Source organism: Oncorhynchus nerka, linkage group LG26 (genome assembly GCF_034236695.1).
Source record: "Oncorhynchus nerka isolate Pitt River linkage group LG26, Oner_Uvic_2.0, whole genome shotgun sequence".
Taxonomy (NCBI): Eukaryota; Metazoa; Chordata; class Actinopteri; order Salmoniformes; family Salmonidae; genus Oncorhynchus; species Oncorhynchus nerka.
In genome coordinates, this window is record NC_088421.1 from 4361875 (window position 1) to 4380278 (window position 18404).

Genomic DNA, 18404 nt, shown 5'->3' on the forward strand with positions numbered 1-18404 from the left:
TGTGCTTGTGGAAGCAAAACAGCTTGTGTTGTCGTCAGGTGCAGGTGTAGTCCTGCTGGTAGTAGCAGTACTACCAGTAGAGCTGGTATGTGTCTCTATGGACACAAGCCTTTTTTTAACCATTTATCCCTTTTCGAGCAAACAGAATGAGCAGCAGCTACGTTTGGCTACATGAGAACCGTTAGTGAAATTCCCGTGAGAGAGTAACGGTTCATGTGATTGATGTTAATTATTTGACTAGGCTACCTGTTTTTAACATTGTGTTATTTCACTGAACACTAGATTATTTTAGGCAGTGAAACGAGGCTACACAGGCGAGAAAGAAAAAAAAAAAACTCACCCAAATGTATCACCCTGTTGGAAAATGTAAATAACGGTTTGAAAATGTGATTTCTTGTTTGTTACATCAACATAGCTCAGGCAGTAGGAAGCTCTCATCCATTTTATATGCAGATGATAGTCTTCTACTCAGCTGGCCCCTCCCCGGATTTAGTGTTAAACGCTCTAAAACAAACTTTTTAGTGTCCAACAAGCTTTCTCTGCCCTTAAACTTGCTCGGAACACCTACAAAACAAAGGTCATGCGGTTTGGTAAGAAGAATGCCCCTCTCCTCTTGAGGTAGTCACCTCATACAAATACTTGGGAGTATGGCTAGATGGCACACTGTCCTTCTTGGTTTCCTCTATCTTAATTGCTCCTCTTTCACCCCACGCTGCCAAATTAACCTCGACTCAGATGACCATCCTACCCATGCTAGATTACGGAGACGTAATTTATAGATCGGCAGGTAAAGGTGCTCTCGAGCGGCTAGATGTTCTTTACCATTCGGCCATCAGATTTGCCACCAATGTTCCTTATAGGACACATCACTGCACTCTATACTCCTCTGTAAACTGGTAATCTCTGTATACCCATCGCAAGACCCACTGGTTGTTGCTTATTTATAAAACCCTCTTAGGCCTCACTCCTCCCTATCTGAGATATCTACTGCAGCCCTCATCCTCCACATACAAAACCCGTTCTGACAGTCACATTCTGTTAAAGGTCCCCAAAGCGCACACATCCCTGGGTCGCTCCTCTTTTCAGTTTGCTGCAACTAGCGACTGGAACGAGCTGCAAAAAAAACTCAAAAAAACTGTCCAGTTTATCTCCATCTCTTCATTCAAAGACTCAATCATGGACACTCTTACTGACAGTTGTGGCTGCTTTGCGTGATGTATTGTTGTCTCTACCTTCTTGCCCTTTGTGCTGTTGTCCGTGCCCAGCAAATGTGTGTACCCTGATTTGTGCTGCTACCATATTGTTGTCATGTGTTGCTACCATGTTTTTGTTATGTGTTGCAACCATGCTATGTTGTCGTCTTAGGTCTCTATGTAGTGTTGTGTTGTCTCTCTTGTCGTGATGCATGTTTTGTCCTATATTTTTACTGAATTGATTTTTATTTCTAATTCCAGCCACCATCCCCGTAGGAGGCCGTTCGCCTTTTGGTTGGCCGTCATTGTAAATAAGAATTGGTTCTTAACAGACTTCCCTAGTTAAATAAAGGTTCAATAAAAAATAAACTCGGGTCTGAAAATGTTGGAAACATTAACTTGCTTGACCTTGGTGTAGGTCATGTTTCCTTGCTGTAGGTCTGTTACTGTACCTGCCATATGCTTTGTGGACTTCACTGGACAGAGTTTGCCATCTGGCGTTGTGATAAAACAAAAAGTTGTGGTTGAATTAATTCTGCCACTGTGTCTTCTTATCGTCTCGGCCTTTAGGCCTACAGTATATATATCACGGTGACAAGGCATATGAATTAACATGTAGAGCAAACAACACAATTATCACAACACATATGGCCTCAGCTTCCCCAGTGATTTTACCCACGCACCGCTACTGCTTATGTAACACCGTTTTGCATGTGCAGTGTGTGTGTGTGTGTAGAGGGGGTTGGGCGGTATTGTTGTATGACGCGTGAACGGCAGGCTATTTAGATTTGCAGAGTGAAGGAACTCGTGCTTGAATTAACCTGTGCCCAGGCACGTGCGCAAACACTGTACTGATGCCATGGACACTTCACTTTACTCAAACACTGGTTTCATTTTAACTACAGTCTCATACAGTACCTGCAAGGTTTCTAAGTGTGTGTTTGAGCACTAAGTAGTGTCCTTTTTTAATGTAATGCAATTTGATGTGTGTGTGTGTGTGTGTGTGTGTATATATGTGAGAGCGAAAGTTTGTGTGCGCTATTTTTGTGCCTTTGTGGTGCTGCAAGCACTCTCCTCTCCTGAGCAGAAAAATCTGTAATGGATGTCTGAGTGAGGCTGTCAGCCTGTGTGTGTGTGTGTATTACTCTGTGAACTCAGATGTTTGCAATCTGTCTGATGTGGTGAGGAGCCGAGAGAGCAGCTCTGTTTGCACAGTGAACAAGGGCAGGGAGCGAGGTGGGAAAGACAGGCTGGTGATTGGTGGAGAGGAAGACTGCCTTTATGACGTCATCTCCTCCACAACAAATCTAAAGCAAACTCCCACAGAGTTCACAGTGCTGTACTTACTCAGGTTCAAGTTCAAAACAGAACTTGTATCAAGACAGATAAATACATACTCTTTATTAGATAAATATATTGTGAATAGACTAACCCCAACTACCATACAAATATATCATTTTAAAACAATGAACACAATCTCAAAACCTTTTTTTTTTTTAACAACTGTGCTGGTTGATTGTTTGGACCAGTCAGCCCAACACATATCGGACATAAGATAATACCCTCCATCAATAGAACATATGCAACGTGAACAGAATACTGGCTTGAGCAGCTGGTGACAGCAATCACATTAACTGAATTGTCTTGTGTGTTGGTGTTGTAGTAGTACACTGCTTGTACAATTCAATTTGATACTTTATTTTTTTATACATTTTAGTCTCTGACAAAACCCCTGAATTTTTATTTTGACTAAGAACCTTGGCACATTATAGCCACATGGGTTAACAACAGTAACGTTTAAATAACTGTAATACTTGTAGGACCTAGGCTGTGAAACCCTGATTACTGCATGAGGTTGTGTTTCTGGGGGAGTGAGACACACTCCCCCAGAAACACAACAAATAAGCAACCGCCGGTCTTGTGACCGGCGTAAGCACCCAGTGCTTTCACTTGAGCTAAAATTGCGGTTTTATAAGCGAAAAAGTGTCAACAAGCGGCCATCAAAATGGAGGGGGAGAAAAAGATGAAAAACCACTACTGTGCATCAACTTGCATAGTTATAATAGATGCTCGTCTCAAGCCATGACACCATAGGAAGAGATCATCTGTCCAAACGTTATGATTTTGTCGGTCATCTTGCACGTATCAAAGCCCAGTTAAGTGGCAGATATAGTGTAGCAGTAACACTCAACGCACGCCGGAGACCTGGGTTCAACCCCAGAGTCGTCCCTTCCAACTTCCTCCCTTCTCTGCCTCTGTATCACCTTGTCATTTCTAAAAATTAAAAATAAACTATTGGAATAAAGCTTGAAAATAAGCTTAAGTTAAACAAACGGAGGGGTACTGAATCTATAACCCGACAACCTACGGTCACATTCACTATCAAAACCTTTTTCTAAGGGAAAACCAAAATGAGAACTCTAATTAGAAAAGTCATTCTATTAGGCTACCTCGATTTCTGAAACAGCATCTCCCGTTTTGTGCCTTCGTTAGGAACATGACCATAGCCGTGGGACGTAGGAGTGCTGAACGTGCTGCAGCATCAACTGGTACATTTCCTAAATCAAATAATTATTCAACTAACCAAAATGAAACAAATAGTCCTGTTTGTACATAGGCCTAAATAAATACAATTATTCAAAATACTACACCAGAGAGGATAATGTAGCCACAGAGGATCAATATCTTAAAAAAATAGCTGTGAATTGCTTTAATCACAAGCATAGCAGTGTGCTTAATATCAAACCGCTGGTTGTTAGCTGCTGTTTCCTGACAGCCGCAGCGCCACATTGGCCTTATATTTCAGAACAGTTTTGAAATCAAATGGTTATGGCTGAAAAGAGAAGAGACTAAAATCGGTCTGTAATTAGGCTACCAAAATCAATAGGCTACCAATATTGAGAGACCAGCGGAGCGCATCTGCCATTAACCGTGAGTGAAGCTATTCCCAGAAGCCCAGCCGAGGATTCACTAACTTCATCATTGGGGAGTTTGTGCCTCTGAATTATGACATTTTTAAAATATTTTGATTCTTTGTATATTTCCTATGCTGCCTTGATTGTGTAATTGCTTGTCATGCAGGGCTGCCTTGGAAAAAACACCTTGTTCTCAAAATGAGACTCCACACTGCCTAAATAAATTACACTAATAGCATGTCAAATGAAGCAGATTTTCCTGATCCCGAACCCCCGGCCTTTCATGATCACTTAGGCGAAAACAAAATCCTTTGTTCCCGGTCAGTAGACTCAAAATCCAAAAAGGCACTCGCACATCTGAGCTATCTTTGTTGGAGGTGCATGGTAACAATTGAATAAGATGAGGAAAACAACATTTTTTTGCCCGCACACTGCTCTTTATTTATTAAGCTTTTACGTATCGACCTTCGTCCGAGGTGACAAAGGCCTCGAGGCCGATAAGTAAAGCTTAATACAAGTGCAGTGATACCAGGAAGAGCAGTGTGCGGGTTTCCTCTTTTTCGTCACCTGGGGCCTGTTGCACAAAAGTAGAATTAAGACATCCGGGATAAATGACTCAGCTGAGCTCAATGAAGCCAAAACATGTGCGTCCAGGCTTAATTGGTTGCACAAAGACCAAGCCAGGATGAGCAGACACGGATTCATTAAGCCAGGTGAAACCAATCCTGGATAGGTGCGCGCTCACGGCTCACTCAAATAGACCCCGCCACAGATCACAGATTAACTGATTTACCATGGCAACTAGAGCCGCGTACTTTTCCCCGTCGGAAGCACAAATCCTCATGGAGGCATACGAGGAGGTAAAAGATATAATTAAGAAGAAAGGCAACACCGCCACAGTGATAAAGCAAAGAGAAAAAGCATGGCAAAGTATTGCAGACCGCCTGAATGCGTAAGTAGTGCACAATTACACACTCACCGCTCCGCTGAAACATCACAATTACAATTCAAATATTTAATTCACATCTCCAAAAATGCAGTTGTACTGTAATTATGAAACGGTTAAATTTTTAATTGAAATGCACTGCAGATATGAGTGAAATTGTGTAAAGTAACTCCATCACACTGTATAAAGCTATGATACATTTTTTGATATTTTTACTGAAAACAAGACAAAAATACCAAGTAATTTTTTGCAGTGTGACTCCATTAAATGTGTGTGTGTGTGTGTGTGTGTGTGTGTGTAGATTAAACATGAACGGGCCAAAACGGACATGGCAGCAGGTCAAAATCAAATACAAGAACATTCTGCAGAATGGTATGGTCCCTGACTAATATTTAACAAAGCACAAGCATATATTGTACCCAGAAGGTGCCTGCTCACACATTGTCTGTACTGTTTTAGCAGTGAAAAAGAATACCCACAGACAAGGCACGGGTGGTGGGTCACCAAAGGCTGACCTTACCCCAGCAGAGGACATGGCCTTGGAGCTAAATAAAGGCAGGCCCGTCTTAGAGGGGATCCCTGGGGGAAAGAGACGAGCATAGGTTCCTCCCAAGATGCCACCCGCTTCATTCAAGGTATGTCCTTCCATCTCTACATGGGATACAACCACATTCATATTGAATCAATTTGGACTGTCTGACTTTGGTTTACCTATTGCCTTGCAGTGCCTGGCAGCACTGTGTTCCTGTTAGAGCCACCAGCACAAGCACCAGACGATGCTGATCCAGTGAGTACTCCATCAAAGGCATACTGTAGGCCTGGCATGTCTTGTCTACTAGCTTCAATATGAATCCGATTAAATGTGATAGGGTGAAGGCCCCAGTGCAGCAGCAACAGCACATGATGGAGACGATGATGAGGAGGAGACCATCTCTCTGGATTCCAGAAGGCATGAGGTATCATGTTAAGACTGTGAAAGTACTATTTACTCTACAATGGTGAGGAGTCCTCATCAAAATCAAAAAATCTAATTTCTTTTACAGGACCCAGATGCTATACAGTGGGAAAACCAGCCTGGCAACATAGTGCGTATTAATAAAAGGACACCACATCCTGCCAAATTCCAGCTGCGCTAATTGTATTGTGTTCACAGAGCTCACAAGCTATCAGAAAGTTGTATGGCAACCACCTCCGGCGCCAAATAGAACTGGCAGACATAGACATTCAGTACAAGAAGAAAAAGATGGAAAATCTTGCACTGGAGTCCGAAATAAAAAAGAGGACAATTAGGAAACTGGACCTTGAAATAAAAAAACTTGAGAGGGAGGTGAGATATGCCTTCAATGTACACTGTATGCTAACTGTAACACAAATGTATTAATCATTATTTTTCTTTCCTCCCCCAGCTCCAAGAAGATGACACAGCTCAAAATAAAAATTAGGTATATTCTCGTAAAGTCAAGTGAGCCATGACATATGAGCTCTTATTGTGAGCACACAGGACGGTGGCATCTTTCTAAGGTTTTTTTTATTTTCCCAGCAATCAGTACAACCAAGTCATCGTTATAAGGCATCGCCCTCTTTTGCCCACCCCCAGCACCAGGTGTGGCCACTAGCCTATATGAAGGCCCAAAATTGTGTGTTCCTTTCTGCTCTGACAATGGCATGCCCATTCGTGCGAGATGTGGTGGATGAAGAAGCACTTGTGCTGAGGAGAGCCTTCAGGCGAGAAAGGGTCTTCAGGGACCGGTTGGACCCACTGGCCTTCCCTGATGACCATCTATATGAAAGATACAGGTTTTCTGCAGATGGCATCAGGTATCTATGCAGACTACTGGGTCCCAGGATTAAGCACCGCACTGCACGGAGCCATGCACTGAGTGTGGAGCAAATGGTTTGTGTGGCCTTGCGCTTTTTTGCTAGTGGAGCCTTCCTGTACTCAGTGGGGGATGCAGAACAGCTGAACAAGGCCACAATTTGCCGCACAATAAGGAGTGTGTGTCTGGCTATCAAAGCATTAGCAGATGTCTTCATCTCCTTCCCTGGCCACAGAAGACTCTGTGACATCAAAGAGGAGTTCTATAGGATTGCAGGTAAGAGGATCTACAAATTACAGGACAACTGTTAACACATAGTAGGATACTCATTACTTTGTGTGACAGGTTTCCCCAATGTCATTGGTGCAGTGGACTGCACACACATAAGGATAAAAGCCCCCTCAGGTGCCCATGAGGCCGATTTTGTGAATAGGAAATCCTTTCACAGCATTAATGTTCAGGTGAACATAACTTTTGATATTGTCCATTGACGAACACTCTGCATTGCCAGTGATGTGCATTGATTGGTGTAATATTCCTCATCTTATGATTTCAGATGGTCTGCAATGGTGACTGTGTGATCAGCAATGTTGTGGCAAAATGGCCTGGCTCAGTCCATGACTCCAGAATCTTTCGGGCCTCTGAAATCTATCAGTGCCTATCACAAGGTAAGCCACACAACCCCTATTTATAACCATCATGGCTGTGTCAAGAATATCACTGTGTTTATGAGGTAGTAATGATGAGATTTTGTGTTGACAGGTGAATTCTCTGGTGTGTTGCTGGGAGACAGGGGGTATGGCTGCCAGCCTTTTCTCCTGACACCTTTCACAGACCCCCAGGAAGCACAGCAGGCCTATGCCCATGCCAGGACCAGGGCCAGAGTTGAAATGACCTTTGGCCTCCTGAAGGCACGCTTTCACTGCCTTCACAAATTAAGGGTCAGCCCTGTTAGGGCATGTGATATTACTGTGGCTTGTGCTGTCCTCCACAATGTGGCCTGCCTGAGGAAGGAGAGGGCCCCCAGAGTGCCACCAGCCATGGACTGGGACAATCCGGCAATCTTCCCTGATGACGACAGTGGTCGGCTGCTGAGGGACCAATATGTGTTGAATTATTTTAGTTAGTATGTGTGCTTTCAATTTTGGTTAAATATGTCCTGCGGTAGCAGAGGAATTTGGTTTTTTTTGGGTTCGTTTTTTGACGAATTTGGCCTCTTATGATGTTTGTGCGGTATACTGTGTGTAATACAAGGCTGCAGGAGGCTACTGCATCCATTCATTTGTCTGTTCAGTTGATGTGTATGGATTTGTCCTGCATTTATTTTAGTGTGCAGACATGCAGGGTGTGTTATATACAGACCTTTGAATGTGTATGTATCATTTTGTATAATATGCTTGGATTCTGTGCTTTCCATCTTGTAGAGTCACTGTGACTTCAGTTTCGAAAGGAGCTGATGGTTTACCTGCTTTGTTTTGTCCTTATTCAATAAAGGAACATAATGTTACACATTGTGTTTTTATATTCATATGGAATGTGTATTTGTTTATATGACAGAGTACTAGGGCCACACTGAAGAAAAAGGATAAAGTCATAAATTTATGAGGCTGGTTCTTTCTGCAGAAAAGCTACATATTGTTTTTACAGTTTTGATACTTAATATTCTGGCACATCAGCATGTCTTTGTTTATGAAACCATACTGAAGTACAATTTCACGAAATGCCCCACATCTGTCATTTTAACAACTGTCCTCCTTTAAAACAACTGGTTACAATATTATGACTTGTGTTTTTTTCCCCTCTGTGGCCCTAATATTCTATCATTTTATATATAGCAACATCATTTAAATTAATGATCACAAACGTTTAAATAATAACAGTGGGTCTAGTTATATGTGATAACAATGTATAGTGAGCAGTGAAATAACTATTGGTTTCCATTTGTGGTGACTGCTGACTGACATTAGGGATGAGATTAAATAGATCCTGGAATTTAGCCTGGTCTGGAGCAGGCTAGCTCCACAGAATAAATCTCCATGGTAATTTATACCATAACATATCCTCCTGCCCCCTATCCATCTTTAGTGCAACCGGATTACGGATCAATTGAGCCAGGATCACCAAGATATCCTAGTTTTGTGCAACAGGCCCCCTGTCAGTAGACTGAAATCACAAGACTATGATTTATGTACGCAGGCTATTCAATTAGCACAGGCAGACCAATTCTTAACTTAAACATTCAGATTGAATGCATATTTAACCATTGAAATTGGACATTTATGGAGCAGGGTTTGGAGATCTGATACTGCATTGAGACAGAGCTTACTGCGTCAATATGACAAAAGAGTATAAAAGTTGTGTTTACCCCAGCTTGAGCCAATCGCGACAGATTGATCCGCATTCAACACTGTCACAGCCACACCCACTTACCTCTCATCTGCCCAAGACAAGGCACAAACACAGACAGTCAAAGACGCGTGAAGGAACAATGGTTTGAGTCTAAATAATCATTTATTAAAGTGAAAAGGTCATTGTTTTCTTATATACCTGAGTTCAACCTCCTCCTGCTGCTGCTGCTTTCCACTCCACAATGACTGCATGTGAAAGTGTGCACCTGTGCATGGGTCTGTGTGCAGGCTCCAAATGGTCTTATTTTACTTGTCTTTTACTAGGATAAATTCTCTTGAAAATAGATTGGCCTATACTTTAGATCGCCTGGTGTGTCTATACGTGATACCTTTGCTGAGGGGACCTTCCAAATGCCCCTGTCACCATATTTCAGTCATGCCTTCTACGGTATCCAAAGTGACATTCAGAATGGACTTCCATTTTGGATCTACCTGGGGAATTTCGGGCATCATCTCCTAATACTTAGACTATTTGTCACCTTTTGGCGCGACATATGGCATGTTGGAATACAATGTGCTGGGGGGGGGGGGGTATAAAAAAAACAATGAAATCACATTTATGTCTAGGAGCAATGTAACAAGTGGTCACAACCACATCCCACAAACACACAATTCTGTAGCCTCCGTTCACCCCTCTACATAACATCTAGTCAGACCTGAGTGAATTTGTTAACACATCTACACAGTTTGTCTCATTGGAAATTGCAGGCGTTTTTCATTTTTAATCAGAACCAATATGCTGCATAAAAATGGTTTCCCCAATCCTGGTCCTTGAGTTGAGTATAGAAACGTCCCCATCCCATCTCCAAATCAGACATGCTCTACAGTACACCATTCAACTGGAGGGAAGAGCAGATAACTGTTCAACTGAAAAAACTCAAGAGGGTCATTCACTTGTCAGCAATAATAGGGGCAATACCCTTGCCTTGCCCACCCAAAGACCAGGATTGAGAAACACAGGAGTAGTTCATGGACTGCTCCCTCTTGCCTATACAGTGTTCGCTCCCAGCTAACCCACAACCTCCCATTCTATATACCCTACTTGACTAATGGTTACCACTGGAAATGGACAGGAAATGGATGAGTTTCCAGACTGCTTTCACTTATCTGGTCCTTTCAGATCAGTGTTCATGAAGGTAAGCTGAGAGAAGAGCAAGCACATAGTTAAATGGCCGATTTCAGAAAAATAATTGGCTCAAGAGCAGGTTGAGGAAGGGAAACGTACATCAGTAAGAAACTGGACATTAACAACTTTTGACGTATGCAAGTCACTTTTTAACAACACAAATAAAGAGCTCTGGGATGCCACCATTTCTCGATGTATGTTTTCTGTTGTTTTCATAAACTATGAAACCAAAAACAATTGATTGGCGAGTGTCTGAGCGCAAGAGCCACTATCGCATTCTGCAGAGCAGCAATGTCTATATGATTTGTCTAGCGTTACAGGGGTACTGACATAGCCTGCCTCCAGACCGGTTTGTTCCATCTTGCCAACTGTGATAATGACCATAGGAGTTTACAAGACAGCCTGATCTGGGACCAGGCTTGGTTAGGCAGTTATGAGGGACATAAACAAGAGTTATAGACATAGATCTTGTTGAGCTACATTTAATACTGAGCCAGGACATAACATCCCAATACACACTATGTAGAGGGAACCTCACCTAAACATCTCCTGATCCTGTGAGTCTATCTGAGCCTATTGGATTAAGTGGTTGTGAGAAACTGCATGATGTCAAAAGCCTAAAATACCACTTGAATTTAAGATGGTGTCGTTTTATATACAGTTCCTGTCAAGAAGCTTCACACAAACGATGTGAGCGTACGATGCGGCGGCTGGCTATTCATGCATGTGAACCACAACTCCTTTTCATTCAGTTTCCAACTTCATTGTCTGAGGTATGAAGTTGTTTAAAAAAAAAAAAAAATTGGTTTCTGTTTTGTAATTTTTTGATTTTTTTTTCTTAAAAACATAATATTCCTGTTTACATTAAGACAGACAGATGGGCAAATTCATGGGTGACGTTTCCCCCAAGCTCTCAACTAAAGGTCCTTTTTTTACTTTAACCCATTAGATCAAGGTTAATATTGGGTAGAGTATAAGCAGAACACAGATCAGTGTTTTAGGGGCGTCTTCCACCTGGAGCAAACAGTACAAACCAGCTGAGATCAAAGTGAAGTTTCACGAAGACCTAGTCTGCGTCAGAAATAGGGGGTCATTTGGGACGCAGCCCCGACACTGCACAGACGTTCAGAAAGTGTCTACAGCTGTTTGTTTTACACAGTAAAGCATCATATCAGTCAAGCGCCGACAACACAGACATTAACTTAGAAATTAAATCAAATGCTAAACAAACAATAATTATTTAAAAAAACAAAAAAAACATTTATCCAAGTTGCCTTTTCTTTCCCTCCGTTTCTGGGCTTTCAGTCCTGAGTCTCTTTCTAAACAAAAAAAAATCTTTATTGAGACCAATCTGTCAGACAAACAGCATTTCAACCCAGAAGTATGACATCACAAATATGCAGAACGACACTTATTAGTGCACAACATTTTCAGTCTGGGACTTCTCCATTTCATTTAGTCTTTTTTTTTTTTTTTACAATCCTCACAACGACATATCATCCATGTACCTGGGCTTTCCGTTCCTCTCCAAGTTCTCAAAGTGCTACTTTTGGTTGGGGTTCGATTGGATTTTCAGAGGGGAGCGAGACAACCATGTTGTGGGGAGGAAGGGGTTATGGGGAGGTTAAAGCGAGTGAGGGCAAAGCATGAGATTGGCATAACGGGGAGGGGGAGATTGGGGCTAGTTTCCTGGACCCAGATTAAGTCTAGTCCTGGACTAAGAAGCATGTTCGATGGAGATTCTCCATTTAAAGAGGTGAATGGGCGTCAGGGTAGAGATGTGTTGAGTTCCAGAATGTACATGATATCCCTGGTTTAGTAGTGTGGTTAGTTGAGGTGGTGCAATAGGAACAGTGTGGAGAATGGGAGGTGTGGGGGTAGCGTGGAAGGACATACCTAAGCTAACATTTGTCGGTTGATTGTATCCACACTGTCCTGACACGAGGATGGCTAGCGAGAGCCTGAGGATCGATCTGCTGTGCTGGTGCGATTGATGGTGTCTGAAGGCAGTGTGCTCTTCGATGCTGGTGAGTCTGATTCTGTGTGAGATTGTCAGTAGTCTAGGGACCACTGGCTGTGTGGGAAAGCTCCCTTCTTCGACATGCTGTTAATCACGACCCCTCTGGGGAACATTTCCATGTCGTTCACAGCTAAAAAGCCAACCCTCTTCTACACCTTATCCAAACCAACCGTCTGGTCAAAGCCTGGCTCGTTCACAGTAACAAAGAGTTGATTATCATTATGCTGCATATTGTTTTTATTTTTATGCATCCTTTATTTAAGTAGGAAAGTCACATTGATATCGGCATCTCTTTTTCAATCGCCGTGCACAAGTTTGAATGACATCCTATTTTCCATACAGTTAAGAGCTTCTAGGTTCCTTTAAATCCCCTTGTAATACTGAGAGTGTGTGTGTGTGTGTGTTGTGACAGAATGTTAGGCACCGGGCTGAAGCTAGGGATTAGGGTAAGACTGCAGGAGAGGGGAGGTATTGTATTAGGAGCGGTGGTGATCTGGATTGTATCGCACGGCGCATATTTAGGGAAAACACAGGGGGAGACATCCCTTTAGTGCAAAACAAACAACTGTCAATGGCTTTGAAGGAGAGGAGGGGGACATGTAGAGAAAGCGCAGAGCTGGCTGGGTGTAGGATTGGATGTGTGGAGAGGACAGTCAGAGAATCATCTCAAAGGCTTTGTGGCTCTCTGGGGCCTTTTTCCATACTTTAGGAGAAAGAGGGTTGCTACTGTGAACAGTGCTGTAAAAAGTACATTATGTGGCAGGTTGCATTGGCTGGGCCTCTCATTCATGTCTCGTCTCTGGACCTGCCACATTGAGAACCAGGGTATCCATCCACAGGTGAATACTACTGAATTGAGTTAGAGATTAGAGTACGTTTGTTTACCACAATAACAACGATAACAACGTCTACAATAACAATGCTTTGGCCCATCCATCGAGCTCAGTTGGCTTCCAAGGTGTACGGTCTGTCTTTTCCTAAGAAAGAACGTTTCCTTGGAGTTTGTCAGACACAGAATCTTTATTCCCGCCAGTGGGTTTGTTGTTTGTCTTGAACATCGATAGATGGGGGAATCCATTATGAGACTTGGTCTTGTGTGGTAAAAATACTTCAAAAAGAAAAAAGTGTAAAAGATAAAGACTGCTGTGCATGTTGATCTGCAGCTTTCTCCCATTTCATGGGGTCTTACTGAACAGGGTAGTAGGGGGACCAAACAGGTCCATATTGGCAACTGTGGAAGTATATGGGTTTTGCACTCAGAGGGGCATCTACACTGACATGAGAGGCGAGGTAGAATCTGTCAGTTTGGAGGTGGGGCCTGTGGTGTAACCACCGGCGAGGTAAGTGACACCTCTCGCCGTCCCTCAACCAATCCCACATCAGAGGGGGCGGTAGTCCTGTGTGATGGGCAGGGCAACATAGGAGACACACACAGTCTGCAACCAGGAAGTGCAGTGCAGTCCAAACAGGAGATGTAGTGGAGGTTTGGGACAGGTAGAGGTTTGGGACAGGTAGATTGACACAACCTAGGTGAGGATCAACTCACCTCAACTGTCATACGAGGTAAAAGAACAGCAAACTATTATTTTGTGTGTGTACACACAGAGAGAGGTATGTATAGATGAGAGGTACCCATATACACAGGCAGAAGGTTATGTTTACTGTATATATATATATATATGTATATATATATATATGGTTAAAGAGGTATGGCTGTATTCAGGTAGACAGGTATGTATAGGATGAGAAGTACATGGAGGTAAACCAGTGGGTATATAATGCAGGTACAGAGGTATATGTGCATGCAGGTAGACCGGTGTACTGTATACATGCAGTAAGATAGGTATACAGTACTTGTATGTATGAGGGTAAAGGGTTGTGTATATACATGACGGTACACTTGCACCTTTGCACAACAAATTGGATGTTGTTTGTATCCATTGTCATAAAGGGAGGTTTATGTGTCACTCTGTGTAAGGGAGGTATGTAAGGTACAGGGAGGTAGGTTCACAAGTACACGCCTTGGCTAGGAGGAGTTTGGGCTGCACATCAGGGGGTGGAAGGTGAAGTGTGGGGGAAGACTTGGTGACTGTCCCAGTGGAGGACGGTGAGGAGGCCGAAGAGGGGAGCAGGTTGGAGGGTGGAGGCTCTGATGGAAGCTCGAGTGTGGGACAAAATACAGCAGCTATCTGCCCTGCTCGAGTGACTGGCGGCTCTGAAAAGCTACGTCAGTCCCATGTGTGTCTATAGCAGTGTGTGTGTGTTAGGTGAATGTAGATTGTACATCAGTGGCTTTATGTGTGAGGTTTGATTTTGTAAAGTGATTGTCTGTGAATGTATATGTTTGTCTGCCTCTCAGAGCGATTGCCTTCCACTAACACAGAGCTCCCCACCAGTACCGCTACTCCAACCAGACCTCGGGGGTTTGGGTTTGCATACATGTGCACCTGGTGTATAACACAGGAGCAGAACACCGCTCAGGGCTGCTAGCCTCTCTGTTAGATAGATGCACAGCGCAGTCAGAACCACACTTTAGAGGGGGGCCCCACACCCCAACTCAAAGTGGGGCCCAGCAGCCACAAGAGCCCCAAGTGCGGCCAGAAACAAATCATCAAAACGGCTACGCAAAAGAAAGCCTTTGGTTTTCTGAGACTTTTTTCTTAGTGACTATCCGTATTGCTGGTGGTGGTGATATTGTGTTTCACAAAACAAAGAAAGCGGCCAATTTCTTTACCCCTTTTCTTTTCCCCTAATAATTCCCCCCTCTCTCTTCCATCTCTTCCAGGTCAGAAGTCAGTTCATACTTCCTGGTCCTCGAAGACCTCCAGGAAGAGCGGAGGGAAGAGCTCGTTGGGACACTCCACCTTCATGTGGAGGAAGCGGCTGGCGTGGCACGCCCCGATCATCCTCAGGTCCGTCACCTTCATCAGCAACTTGGGCCAGAAGTGGGGAATGTTGTGCTTGCGGTGGTTGATGTAGTGCTCGAAGGCAAGCAGGTACGTTTCCTGGCACTTCTCGATCTTATCTACCGACGTCAGGCCCGAGCGATCTGAGAGGAACGCACAAATACATACCTTTTAAAGACCAATGACAAGACTAGAGAAATGGTAGATATTGAAGCTTGTTCATAACATGTTACCAACATAGGGAGACCTTCAGTGTGTTCATACAGCTGTTCTTTGTTCATAAAGATGTTATGTCTGTTCTTAAAGTGGTTATGTCTGGTTATGTCTGTTCTTAAAGTGGTTATGTCTGTTCTTACAGTGGCTATGATCCTGATGTCCTTCCATTGATTGACTGTTTTGTTTGTTCATAGAGCAGCTGTGTCTGTTCATTAAGATATTATGTCTGCTCATAGAGTTGTTATAACCTTTCCACAGCCTCCTGGCCCCTCACCTGAGCTCATGAGGAGCACAGCCTGCAGCAGGGCCACCTCAGAGTCGTCCAGGTTAAACTGTGCCAGACTCTTGCCCAAATCAAAGATGGCGTCCGACACCACGCCCAGCCCGCCATTCTTCAGCTGCTCCCTCTTCACCGCCATCTCGCCGCTCAGGGTAAGCGTCTCGCTCTCTGGGTCATAGCGCACGGCGGCACGCAGCGACATGATCTCCATACAGCAGCCTTTCAATAGGATGATCTGGTCCTCACAAGGCAGCTGGAGGGAGGAGAGGAGAGGGAGACTGTTAGAGTGTACACCACATAAACACCTCTTTCAGGAATACCTAGGATAGGATAAAGTAATCCTTCTCACCCCCCTTAAAAGATTTAGATGCACTATTGTAAAGTGGCTGTTCCACTGGATGTCTTAAGGTGAACGCACCAATTTGTAAGTCGCTCTGGATAAGAGCGTCTGCTAAATGACTTAAATGTAAATGTAAATGTAATAAACACAATAATGTCATCCCATGGCAGTGAGGGGCCTGAGAGGAAACCTATAGTCAGCTGAGGTAGAATGCACTAAAAGGTCAAGACACACACACAGAGAGATATACAGACATGCACACTGCAGTCCTCACAAGGCAACTATAGGGCACATTGTACACACATACACAGCCTGGGAACAAACTGAAAGATCCAGTTACTAAATATCCAGTAATTCTAGCAGCTACCACAACAACATTATTCCTCTGCTGGCCAGTGAGACTGCATTGATGTTTATTTGTAATGATAGTCCAGCTACAGATTACATAACTGGTAAATGACAATCTTTCGGGACTGTCTGTCAGGGACCGTGGATGAAGGTGAGTTCTGTGCACCGTAGTCTGAGTACCGTGTGCATGCGCACGCGTGTGTGAGAGAAAGTGAGTGAGTGTGAAACAGCAGCATTATGTCCTCATTATATAGCAGATTGAGTCATATGCAGGAGGCAGTAGTGAATATACAGTATAACAAGCATGCACGCATGCAGGAACGAACAGACAGACACCATGACAATAAGTTCTGCTGAAGGAGGAAAAAGAGGAGGTAATCACAGTCAAGTGTGTGTTGATGAGCCCCATTAGACTCGCAGGGACAAATGAGGACACAGGAACTTACACACACACATGCACAGTGCTTTAAACTCACCTCTGAGAACATGGGCAGTTTTTTGGCAAAGTCGACGACGCGTGTGATGGCAGGGGTGATGATCTTGGTGAACTCGCTGAAGGCCTCCAGGTCTACCTTGTCTCCGTCTGGGGTGGGAACCCCGGGGGACTGACCTATATCCTCAGGCTGGGGAAACAAAGATGGTGTCTAATGAATAGTCCCACCAGGCAAACAGTCAGATCAACCAACATCCACATCTGGTTTGATATTTCATTTCGGTTGTTCACCAGACCTGGGTTCAAATGTATGTGCATTTAAGTATTTTGTATTTATATACTTATTTTCTGTGTATTTGAGTATTTTCAAATAATGTGGCAGAAATAAACTACTTCTATTTGAAGTATGAAACTATTTTTAATTAGTAAGCTATTTATAGGAAATCATTTTAAAGAATTTTTAAATACTTGTTTCCAAATAGATTTTTTTCAAAAAAACCTAGGACCAAACAGACCTGGGTTCAAATGCATGGAGTATTTCATTATTTGTACTAGAAAATAAATATATACGAGTACTTTTAAATACATGTCAATACTTTCCAAGTGTATTTCCAAATACATTCCAATATTCCACCCCCTGTATTTTCAAATATACAGTACAAGTCAAAAGTTTGAACACCTACTCATTTAGGGGTTTCCATTATTTTTACTATTTTCTACATTGTAGAATAATTGTGAAGTCATCAAAACTATGGAATCATGTTGTAACCAAAAAAGTGTTTAACAAATCAAAATATATTTAGATTTTTACATTCTACAAAGTAGCCACCCTTTGACTTGATGACAGCTTTGCACACTCTTGGCATTCTCTCACACAGGTTCACCTGGAATGCTTTTCCAACATTCTTGAAGGAGTTCCCACATATGCTGAGCACTTGTTGGCTGCTTTTCACTCTGCGTTCCAACTCATCCCAAACCATCTCAATTGGGTTGAGGTCGGTTGATTGTGGAGGCCAGGTCATCTGATGCAGCACTCCATCACTCTCTTTCTTGCTCAAATAGCCCTTACACAGCCTGGAGGTAAGTTGGTTCATTGTCCTGTTGAAAAACAAATGATAGTCCCTCTAAGGCCCAAACCAGATGGGATGGCGTATCACTGCAGAATGATGTGGTAGCCATGCTGGTTAAGTGTGCCTTGAATTCTAAATAAATCAGTGTCAACAGCAAAGCACTCCCACACCATCTCCATGCTTCAGATTTGGACTCCAGACCAAATGACAGATCTCCATTGCTGTCAAATATCCATTGCTCGTGTTTCTTGGCCCAAGCCAGTCTCATCTTCCTATTGGTTTCCTTTAGTAGTGATTTCTTCGCAGAAATTTGACCATGAAGGCCTGATTCACGCAGTCTCCTCTGAACAGTTGATGTTGAGATGTGTCTGGTACTTGAACTCTGA

General features: G+C 43.2%; 1 protein-coding gene and 2 long non-coding RNA genes across 4 annotated transcripts in view; 2 read left to right on the forward strand and 1 right to left on the reverse strand.

Annotated features, from left to right (window-relative positions):
* The first annotated feature begins 5635 nt into the window (after positions 1-5635).
* LOC135564636 (uncharacterized) lies at positions 5636-7326 on the forward strand. 2 transcript variants are annotated; one of them, XR_010461169.1, is made up of 7 exons: positions 5636-5689; positions 5780-5841; positions 5924-6010; positions 6098-6139; positions 6208-6381; positions 6461-7147; positions 7217-7326. It is a non-coding gene; the product is annotated as an uncharacterized LOC135564636 (long non-coding RNA). The 2 variants fall into 2 exon arrangements; XR_010461168.1 differs by having other exon boundaries at positions 6098-6381.
* A 96-nt stretch (positions 7327-7422) lies between these two features.
* LOC135564637 (uncharacterized) lies at positions 7423-8401 on the forward strand. The gene is made up of 2 exons (XR_010461170.1): positions 7423-7539; positions 7634-8401. It is a non-coding gene; the product is annotated as an uncharacterized LOC135564637 (long non-coding RNA).
* A 962-nt stretch (positions 8402-9363) lies between these two features.
* Positions 9364-18404, reverse strand: part of LOC115110066 (thyroid hormone receptor alpha) — a 105044-nt gene continuing 96003 nt past the window's right edge. The window contains exons 8-10 of the mRNA XM_029635406.2: positions 16992-17138; positions 15822-16080; positions 9364-15474 (exon numbers count right to left, since the gene is read on the reverse strand). Coding sequence (XP_029491266.1) covers positions 15224-15474; positions 15822-16080; positions 16992-17138 — 657 coding nt within the window. The 3' untranslated portion in view covers positions 9364-15223. The remainder of the gene's footprint in view (positions 15475-15821; positions 16081-16991; positions 17139-18404) is intronic.